Source organism: Lonchura striata, chromosome 7, assembly GCF_050655825.1.
Source record: "Lonchura striata isolate lonStrDom1 chromosome 7, ASM5065582v1, whole genome shotgun sequence".
In the NCBI taxonomy this organism is placed as follows: domain Eukaryota; kingdom Metazoa; phylum Chordata; class Aves; order Passeriformes; family Estrildidae; genus Lonchura; species Lonchura striata.
The window spans coordinates 15,962,264-15,972,561 of NC_140709.1; the positions used below are offsets into that span (position 1 = coordinate 15,962,264).

Below are 10,298 nucleotides of genomic sequence, written 5' to 3' on the forward strand. Positions count from 1 at the left end.
TTGTGCTGCTGGCTTAGCTAAACATGAAACACAAGCCAGGCTGGGTAATAGCCAGAGGGAGCAAAGCACACCAGCCCAGTGCTAAGGAGAAAACTTGCTCTCTGCCCCAGGTATCCCTCCTCACCTCTGCTGAGAGTGGCCCCACTCTCCCTGTAATCTTCAATCTCAGCATCCTTCTGGAGCAGCAGGGAAATCAGCTCCTGCACCTGGCACTGCAGCGCCAGGTTCATCTGAATCAGGGGCCGCACAAGGTGACGGAACACCTACAATGGAGGAGGGATGCTCTAGGAAAGGTCCAGGTCTAGGAAGGCACACAGCTGCCCACAGAGTGGTCAAAGCAGGGCACCCGGCAAGGTCCTAGCAAGAGCTGCAGCCCAGCTCACGCAGGGTTCCACAAAATAGCCCATATCTCACACACATCCAGTGGGAAATGGGGTGCAACAGGAAACAGAGAGCCCCCCATGTGCCACCCAGACCCTCCCCACGGCTCTGCACACCTCCTGGCATGTTTCTATGCAAGAAACAGGCATGGCTGGGTGAAAAACCAGAAAGACCCAAGGTGTCAAGCTATGGGTTGATGAACAGGACAGAGTGTTACTCACAGGGAAGTAAGATCAGAAGCAAAAGAGATCTCAACATGCAGGACTTGTGCATGTTCTCCATTGCAGCCCCCCAGTATACCCTCTAAGCTTATACCATACCTGCCCCATGCAGAGCCCTGGGCATGTCCTCTGTCTTGGAGCCCAGCTGGGCCACCCTGGCCCAGAAGGCACACAAAGCAGCCTCTCTCCTATCACCTCCTTCAGTCTCTGCAAGGGTATTTGAGATGCCCCAGCCTATTGTGCCCCTTGATTCTGTGGCCAGACTGAGTCCATGGGTGAGAGGACAGCAAACCCAGCATTGCTCCTGAAGCATTCTCGCTCCTCTGGCAAGCCCACACTGGGCTCTGTGCTTTGCTCACCCTCAGGTATGACCCCAGAGGTGATGGCCATGACCCACTGGAGAACATGGAGTGCACCGCCTGCAGCAGAGCTAGGATGGGCCAAGCCAGGTAGGCTCTATGCCTTCCTCAAGCCCTGGGCTGGGGCAGAGTTGATCCCCATTGCTTCATCCACACCAGCCACACTCAGCACCCCCAGCTGCTTCCCACCTCCATGGTGTCTTGCAGACATCCAGCGTGTGTGTCCAAGATAAAGCAGAGGAGCAGCTGGGAACAGGGGCTTTGCACCCCCTCAGCTCAGCCTCTGCGTCTTGGCCCAGGAGGGACACCAAGTTGCTGGGGTAAGCCAAGCCAGGAGCCCGATTTCGCGCTCCCCAGCTCGACCTTGACGGGGAGAAGAGCCCCCGCAGCAGCTGGGGAGCCCGGCTGTCCCCCCGCGATGCCCAAGCACGGCCGTTCAGGGCCGAGGAAAGGCGGCCGGCAGCCGAGCGGCGCCGGGGCTGCCGGGGCTGCCGGGGCTGCCGGGGCTGCCGGGGCTGCCGGGGCTGCCGGGGCTGCCGGGGCTGCCGGGGCTGCCTCCCGCCGGCGGCGGGGCCGCAGCGCCGGCGGGGCCGGGCCGCGCCGGGCGGTTCGCGGGCGCCGGGCGCCCTCTTGTGCGCGCAGGGACGCAGGGCCCGGGGGAGCGCCCCTGCCGGGCCCGGAGGGGCTGCCTCTGCGAGCGCAGCGTGCCGGGCAGCCCCGGGAAAGAGCAAACCCTGAAAAGCCGGGAGAATCCGCTGTGATTCCGCCCGTCATGACACACCACCTGCGGGCCGTCTGGGGGTACCTGCCGCCCTGTGCCCTGCTTCAGGGCTTGCTCCTAAAGAGAACAGCATCGCTCTGCTCTACAGAGTGCTGGCGGGGCATCACCCCACACTGGGCATCGAATTATTGAAAGGTTTGCTTTGGAAGGGATTTTTGATATAACTCAGTAGATCAGGTTGCTCAAAGTCCCATCCAACCTGGTATTGAATGCTTTCAAGAATGGAACATCCATAACTTCTCTGGGCAACGTATTCCAGTGCCTCAACACCCTCATAATGAAGACTTTTTTTCTAGCCGCAAATCTAAATGTTGCCTCTTATAGTTGAAAAACATTTCCCCTTGTCCTATCACAACCTGCCCATATAAAAAGCTGTTCTCTCTCTTTTTAATAAGCCCTCTTCAAGTACCAGAAGGCTGCAATGAGGTCACTCCAGAGCCTTCTCTTCTCCATGCAAAACAATCCCATCTCTCACAACCTGTCTTTGTAGGAGATGAGCTCCAGCCCTCTTATCATCTTTGTAGCTCTCCTCTGGATCTCCTCTAACACGTTAATGTTTTTCTTGTGCCAAGCAGCCCATATTTTGATGCAGAACCCCAGATGGGCTCTCATGAGGTCATTTCACTTATGCCCCAGCAGCAGTATGTGCTGGGCCATCTCTGTGTAGCTGCATGGCACAAACCAAAGCCTCAATGGGAAGGAATGGGGACAGTAAGCCTTGGGAGAGGCAGAAGGCAGAGTCAGGCAACCTACAGTCACCAGCGTGCCTCGAGACTACTCAAAAGCCTCTAAGCGTAAGGAGATAATCCTTCATTTTGGCCACTCCCCTCCCTGAACTCTCTGCAGCTTTGCTCACCATCTCCAAGGGAGCTGGGCAGCAGTGGAAGTCCCAGTAGAAGGGCAGTCCTGACAGCTCGCTTTTCACGTGCAGCCTGAGGCCATTGGGAGAGCGGTGGCAGGAGAAGGCAGTGGTGGCACCCGGCTGCCCTGCCAGCAAGGGGCACATCAAGTTGCACAAGTGGTTCAGGAAGGAGGACACGTGGACTGTCAGCCGCTTGTTCAGCTCCTGGGAAAAGGCAAGGTTAGAGGACATGGCACAGCACTGGGGAAAAGCCAGCAGAAATCCCAACACCAAAGGAGTCAAACTACTGCATGTTCCACAGCAAAAAGCCATCCCTGGGCCTTGGCTTCTAGCTCTCTGACATGACGTTCTTCACTGATTCTCCCAAGCCAGCCATGCTGGGAAGACTCCCATATCCTGCCAGTTCAGGATGGGCAGGGTGCAACAGTCTGCACTAGCACATCTGTTCTGCATGCCACCACAAGCACCATAGCCTGGCTGAGAGCAAACAGCAGGACAATCTGTCAGAGCTGGGGGATGGCTGCAGCCTTCTGTCCCTCCTGCCACCAGCCACTCAGCATTATGTGACAGAGGGACATGCCCCTCCAATGGCACATGAAGGCCTGGGCTCATGGGCTGAGGAGATGAGGCACAGCTCCATGCATTTTTGGGGGCCAAGCTGACAGGATGCCCCATGAGAGACTACCAGCTATGAATGTGAACAGAATCTCTCTGTCACGAGTAGAAGGCAGCCTTGTTTCAAGCTCCTCTTTAGTACATTGACCCTGGGAAAACCAGCTGCCCATCCAGCCCACAAGTGAAGAGACTGTGCCAGCCTCTGTATGCAGACCCACCTGGCTGCCCCAGGCGTGCTAAATAGTGTGGCCCACTCTCCTGGGAGAAGGGTGTTTGGCCAAATGGGGTGAGAGGGCTTGGGCAGAGCCACACAGGGACTTCCCAGGTTGGGGTCCAGGTTGCACCCGACCCCAGTCAGACCCAACAGCCACTGTGTCACCAAGCAATTTATGCTGGTATGTCAGCTGCTGGGAGGAGAAAAGGAGGCCCCTGGCCTTTTCAGACACTCACCTTGGACCTTTGTCCCACAGCCTCGGCATCTGTACTCTCGTACCAGACACTGTTGAGGTCAGAGATCAGCAGGATATAGCCACTATCCCTGAAGCACACTTTGGCAAGAAAAGTGGACTCGCCAAAGCGAACAGAAGCCCAGGGCTGGGTCAGGAGGCTGCTTTCCAGCTCCTCGGAGCCCTCCATCTGCAAGAGAGCAACCAGGTCTCCACCTCACCCCCCACCCAGGAAGACCTGGTTCCTGGGGTGGCCTCACAGGGGCCGTCAGTCCCGGCTGGCCCATTTATGACCTGACAGCACAGAAGTGAGGATACCCAGCCAGCTGAGGTCACACATGCAGCCGCAGAGCTGGGGCCTGAGTTTCGGGAGCTGCTGCAGGGCAGGTCCTGCCGCAGCTCACAACGAGCACCCCAGATGCACCAGCGGAACTGCTGCCTCCCCGGCTTATCCGCTGCTTGCTGGCGCTAACACGGCAAGACCTGCACGCCCAAATGAGCACTCGGGCTGCCCCGCCGGCACCGGGCGGGCAGCTGGGTGCCGCACCCTCCTCCTGCTGCTGGGGCACCCATCCCTGCGCTCCCTGCGAGCCCGAGCCGTGCCTGCCTGCGCTGACACCCGGCAGACCGCCGGCAGCCCACGGCTGCTTCCCGCTCCTCCCTGGGACCGGCTCCACGCCTCCCAAAACACTCGGGGACCAGCGACCGCGGGGTGCCCGCAGGCCTGGGGCTCTGCGGAGCCGCAGCTTTACCGAGGGCAGGAGGAGCGGCGGCCGGGCGCTGCAGAGGCGCGGCGCGGCGAGCAGCGAGGCGAGGCAGACTACGGCTCCCGGCATGCCGCTCTCTTCCGCGGCGAGCGGGCCGGGGCACGCCGGGACGTGCGGCTGCTTGCGCTGCGGGAGCCGCCGTCCCTTCCTCGCGGCCCGCTGTGCTCGCTTCCTGCTCATACGGACGGCGAACCGAGCTGGCGGGCTCCTCCAGAGCGTCCGCGGGGGCTGCCACGGCCCAGGGGCTGATGGGGACCGAAATGCTTTAGGACTTTGTTCTGCGCTTGTGCCTGCTACGACCGGTCCTGACAGAGGTGCCCGGCTGGGTACAGGGCCCTGGACGGCCGGAGAGGCGGCGGCAGCGGAGCTCCCCCTGTTCCTTGGCCGCAGGTTTATTCCTCAGCCGCAGAGTGCCGGGGCAGGCACGGCCAGGGCACGCACCCGCACCGCTGCCCTGCCAGCTCGGCTGCTGCACCACAGCGAGCCCTGCACAGCTGGGGCTGCAGCTGCCTCTGTCCCCGCGCCTGGGCACTGGGCTCACAAGGTGACGCAGAGCAGCATTGTGCCAACTTGGCACACCACATAGCCCCAGTGCCCTCCACACTGAGGCCCACCCTTACCCCAGGCACCGATTTCCAAACCTCATCACCCATAGGCACAACTGGGACACAGTAGGGAGGAGATGGACAGCCAGTCGCTCCTGAGCACAGTGCCAGCAGGTGAGCATAGCCAGTGACAGTCCTCTGGGGCTGGCCAAAGCACTGAATCCTCCACACGTCATATCCTCAGGGTGGTGGTGGATTTTAGAGGTACCCACATCCTCACCTGCAGTGGCACCAGGTGGCCCTGCCCTCTTGTCACAGTCCTCAGGGCAACAGGGGATCCCCTAGGTAAATCCCATCTGGAAAGAAAACCCCTGGAAAAGGCATAGATGGCTGAAGGTTTTTATATCTTGCTCCCAAGCAGGGAAATTAGGTTTGTGTTAGGAGTGTGGAAGCTCAGGTTCCTCCAGGCCTTAGGGGCTTCAGAAATGAGGAGCAAAGTGTTTCACGAGCTGCCTTGAGGGCACACCTCAGTTTTCACATGAAGTGCCCCAGATGACATGGTCAGGCCACAGTGTTCCATGTAGGCATGTCTGTCTGGCTTGACCTTATTTCTGGCTGCAGCTCCCCAGAGCTGGTTTTGGGGAGCAGGTGTGTCCCTTCCCCTGGGGCAGCAGTCCCCTCCTCAGTGGCACAGCTTCCCTCCTCCTCTTCCTCACTCCTCGGGCAGAGGAAGCAGCACGGAAAGGCTTTGCAGGAAGATGGCAGCAGCCTCCTTAGCCCAGTGGGGAGCCTATATGCTTGGCTGGCTTCCCCTCTCTCTCCATGGAGGTGACAGTCACCAGCTCTGGCTTTCCATGGCTGCTCAGAAAGCAGCCCTCGTTCCTCCAGTGTTCCTGCAAGCAGAGAGGTAGGCAGTGAAATGGGAGCCCTTTCCTCCTAGCCCACACCAGCTCCAGCACCCTCAGTAGAAATGCCTGGAGGCAGAGCTGGTGATTTGCCCCATGGACAGATCCAGTCCTCAGAGCATGGCATATGCAGAGCACCTAAGGCAGCCCCTCACCTGAGACCGTGTTCTCCAGAAAAAATGACAAGAAGCCAGTTAGGAAGACAGGGACCATAAGCAGGGAGAGAAAGAGGAGATCCAATGGCACCCAGCCTGCAAGGACAGTGCCAGAATCAGCCAGGAGATCCCAGCCCGGCCAGGGATAAGGGGCATGAGCAGCCATGGCAGAATCAGGGATTGAAGAGGTAGCTGCCTGCTACCATGAGCTGACTCAGCCTCCCAGAACACTGGAGATGTGCAGTCACCATTCCATGGGACTCAAGGCTTTGCCTTGCCTGGGGAATGTCCCTCATACCTGTGGCCAGGGGAGCCAAGGCCGTGCCGAACCACCGCGGTACCAGCAGTGCCATGAACATGGCAAAGCCAACAATGAAGATGTTCCTCCCTGAGTCAATGTCCGTGTACTGGAAGTAGGAGATCCCCGTGCCCACAGCCACGGCGTAGGTTACACAAAGCACCCCTCCTGCGAGGGGCAGGAGTCAGGAGGTGCCAGGCAGGCTGCAGGTGCCGCAGCAAGGGGCAGGGCAGGGCAGGGTACCCACCGTGAACTGCCAGTGGGATATGGGTGAGGAGCCCTGCCAGCCTCGGGGACATGCCCAGCACCATGCACAGCAGGGCGCTTACTTGCACTGAGCGGCGAGAGCCAGCCTGGGAAAGAAGAGTGGGACAGTGAGGATGGGTAGCACCACCCCTGCTCTGTGTCCGCCTCCTTCTGCTGCACACACCTGCCTTTCCCAGCGCTGGCTCGGTGACAGCCTGGCAATTACAAGTCCCGCACACCTGCTCAGCTGCCTCCCCATCCCTGGCCAGCCCATTCCCCTCCTTCGGCATACCTGCGTGAAGCCAGTGGCACAGGTGTTTGCGATGCTGGAGGCCGTGCCCCCTGCGGTGCCCAGCAGCCCTGCCAGGAGGCTGCCCAACCCTTCCATGCAAAGCCCCCGGTTACAGGCGTGAGGGGGTAGCCGGGGGACTTGCAGCAGCCTCCCACACAGCACATAGCAGCCCACAGAGTTCATGCTACAGCCGATGGCCATGGCGATGCCCACTGCCAGCGCCCGGGGGGTGAGCCGCGGCCACCTCCACGCTCCTGCAGCAGAGGGAAAAGGGACAGGTGATAGAAATCCTGACCAAACGTGGATGTCTGCACTCAGCCCTGCTGCCCCCACCTGCATGGGGGATGTGGATCCAAGGGGCATTGGAGGTGCTGTTGGCCCAGGACAGCTGTGCCACAGTCACATCCAGTGATTCCCAGGGAATGTGGAAGTAGCTGAGGATGGCACAGACAATACAGACACCAGCAAATGGGAGCAGTACCTGCAAGGCAAAAGGGGACCCTCAGCAGGAGACCCTCCTCCCCTGCCTGCCCTGTCACATCTGCCCTGTACCTCATCCTTGTCCTGTCACATCTCCCAGGGAGTCATACCCCTCACCCCTGCAGGAAGCAGCCCAAGCTGTTCTGCTCCAACACCCTAGGTCCCCAACGCTTTCCCAGAACTATCCATGTTCTGGGAGCTGCACTGGAGCTTTTCATGCCTGCCTGCGCTCCAGGTCTCACCTAACTCCAAACCAAAGAGCCAGGCTTGGAGAGAGAAACCTGGTGATAGTGAAGAGAGCAGACAAACCACAGTACCGAGAATGTGCGCAGGGTGGGAACCGAGTACTCTGTGGAGCCCTCCCAAGCATGGGGTGAGGCACAGGAGGGCAGGTGGCAGGACTGCAGATGTTGCGAGAAGATGACAGCAAGGAGCATGAGCCTAGGAGAGTGAGCATAGGTCACCACACAGCATCACAGTCAGTGATGGGGCCCCAGATGTGCACCATGCACTGTGGGGGTGCCCCATCCCTGTCCTGCTGGTGAAAGAAAGGCCCAGGAGCTGCCCACCACTGCAGTCCCTGGGCTCACATACAGCAGTGCTACTCCCCAGTTAGTGGAGCAGAAGAAAGCAGCTTCCTTGTATGTGGACAGCCCGATGATGGAGAGGCTGGGGGCCAGGACCATGGGCCCACAGTGCCGCACTGCCCACCCGCACACGCCAGACACTCCCAGCACCAACTGAATCAGCCCAGAGATCAGCACTGCTCCAGAGACCTGTAAGAGGAAAGGATGGGCCTGTGGGGCAGGATACATGGAGAGCAGTCCAACACCTTCCCTTGGCCACATTCCCACCGCCCCAGCAGCTGGGAACAAGCGCTTGTTTCATGTGCTCTGCTCACCCCAAGCACATAGAACCATGGACATGCATCATGATCCCCATTGCCTTTGCAACTCTCTTCATGGCAAATCCCAGGAAAAGAGACTGGGAGTACAGGGATATGGGTGACAAGTGGAAGGCTGATAGAGCAGGATAGGGACCCCTATTCCCAGGGACACCCACCTCTTGCAGTGAGTCAGCCCAGCTCCCTGTGTCTCTGCAATGAGGTACAAGGCATGTATTGGCCATGGCTGTGCCTGGAAGAGAATTTTGGAAGGGTGTGATACACATGGATCCTAGGCTCCTGGAGCTGTATCCAGGAGGATGCAGTAAGGTGACTGTTGGCTGCAGAAGGGGAAGCGTGCCAGTGTCTCTATCTCCATAAGCCCTGGCCCTGGGGAAGTGACCAGATACATTGCAAGTGCACTCAGGAGTGAGTAGGGTGCTGTGCATCATCAAAGGCCAGCAGGCAGGACCCCTTGCTACCCCTCATCCCTACTCCACCTACCAGGCTCCTCATCATTGCCATTCCCCTAGCATGAGCATGGCCTGGGCCCCAAGGGACACAGGCTCCAGGGCTGTGCTTACCATTCCTGTCTGTGCTGGCACCAGGGGACAGGTGGGAGCTCAGCACCATGGCAGGGACTAAGTACTCAAAGGACGGGATTTGAACCAGCGGCAGCCTGAGGAAGGGGACAATGACAGCACATTAGGGAGGAAGGCCAGGGAAGGGAACAGGGTTGCTCCAAAAGCCCAGGCTGCCATAGGAACAGGGGTGGGAAGGGAAGCAGGTAAGAACCCCAAAGTGGCAGATTACCCCACATTCTACATATGCCCTAGTACATCCCAAGTGACAGCACATGAAGTGGATGCAGATGTCAGAGGGTGAATCCCATACCCAGCCTATGTGGGCAGCACAGGCATCAGATGGTCTGAAGGAGCTGTGTATGATGTTGGAGCAAGGCAGAGAGGAGCTAGAGGGAAAGCACACCAGTTTTTCTAGAGGTGTATGTGAGAGGGAGGGAACACCTGTGACAACTGTGCAGAGATACAGTGCAAAGAGATTTTCCTTGGGCCTCTTCCCACTTCCAGAAAAGCTCAACTTCCCACTTCCTAGGAGACAGATGTGCCCTGCCATGGCATCACCCTCCTCCTGTTGACAGCTGCTCCCCTTCATGCCCCTTGCTCACCGGCTCCCCAGGGTGGTCTGCAGCACTGTGGAGATGCCACAGGCAAAGAGGCTTCGTGCCAGGAGCTTGCTGGTGGTCTGGGCATGAGGTGGCTCCTGAGGCAGGGTGGGCAGCAGGAGGAGGTGGAAGATGCAGAGCAAGGAGGTCTGCACAGCCAGGTGCTGTGCAGGGAAGAGATGGAACACTCACAACTCCTTGCAACACCCAGAGCTGCAGTTCCCCATGCCCAGTCCCCCTGAGAGGGTGGATGCCCACTGACACCACCTGGGTAGCAATCACTGCTGCCCACTCCTCTCCCAGCACACACTGACCAGAGCCCTGTATACCCTTTGCCTGGCAGGATGCAGTCCCTGGCCTGCTGCAGTCCCTGCTGCAATCTGAGAGGATCCCAGCTCTCTCCTCATCATCCCATCTCTCTGGCTGCTCACCATGGTCGCCCCCCCCCCCCTTACCTGAAGGGCTAAGCAGCAGCTCATCATCCAGGAGCACATCTTCTGGGAGGAGCAGGATGTGAGCATGGGGCTCCCAGCTCCAGGTGCTCTGCCATGGCCCCCATTCATGCTGCTGCCTTCCCCACACTGCTCCCAGTTTTCAGTGCAGAGGGTGGGCAGGTTCCCACCCTTAAGAGTTCCTCCCAAATCCTCACATGGCTGAACTTCCACCTTTTGCAGGAGCTGCCCCAGGATTAGCCATTAACTTGAGTTGGTTAGTAATCTGCCCTTGTGGCCAGGAATGTAAGTGTCACCCTGGTTTGTCACCACAAGAGCCAGGTGACAGGCAGCCACAAGCAGGCCATCTGACATTATTACAATGCCAACTACCCACAGCCTGGGTCCCAATCACTGCCTCTGTGGTCACTGGGTAGGCCACAGCCTT

The 10,298-nt window shown here is 59.1% G+C and overlaps 2 protein-coding genes across 3 annotated transcripts in view; both read right to left on the minus strand.

Annotated features, from left to right (window-relative positions):
- Positions 1-4,783, minus strand: part of NHEJ1 (non-homologous end joining factor 1) — a 42,754-nt gene extending 37,971 nt beyond the window's left edge. The window contains exons 1-4 of the mRNA XM_021526246.4: positions 4,418-4,783; positions 3,670-3,855; positions 2,599-2,808; positions 125-263 (exon numbers count right to left, since the gene is read on the minus strand). Coding sequence (XP_021381921.4) covers positions 125-263; positions 2,599-2,808; positions 3,670-3,855; positions 4,418-4,612 — 730 coding nt within the window. The 5' untranslated portion in view covers positions 4,613-4,783. The remainder of the gene's footprint in view (positions 1-124; positions 264-2,598; positions 2,809-3,669; positions 3,856-4,417) is intronic.
- A 577-nt stretch (positions 4,784-5,360) lies between these two features.
- SLC23A3 (solute carrier family 23 member 3) lies at positions 5,361-10,018 on the minus strand. Of its 2 annotated transcripts, XM_085585014.1 has the most exons (12): positions 9,875-10,018; positions 9,423-9,583; positions 8,821-8,915; positions 8,416-8,489; positions 7,948-8,129; positions 7,671-7,794; positions 7,207-7,354; positions 6,874-7,127; positions 6,583-6,688; positions 6,336-6,503; positions 6,038-6,133; positions 5,361-5,870 (listed from the first exon to the last, which is right to left on the minus strand). In XM_085585014.1, exons 1-12 carry the CDS (start codon positions 9,980-9,982, stop codon positions 5,539-5,541), a joined length of 1,848 nt encoding a protein of 615 aa, XP_085441140.1. In that variant the 5' UTR covers positions 9,983-10,018; the 3' UTR covers positions 5,361-5,538. The 2 variants fall into 2 exon arrangements, with proteins under 2 accessions (XP_085441140.1, XP_085441141.1); XM_085585015.1 differs by lacking the exon at positions 9,423-9,583.
- Between the last annotated feature and the right edge of the window lie 280 nt (positions 10,019-10,298).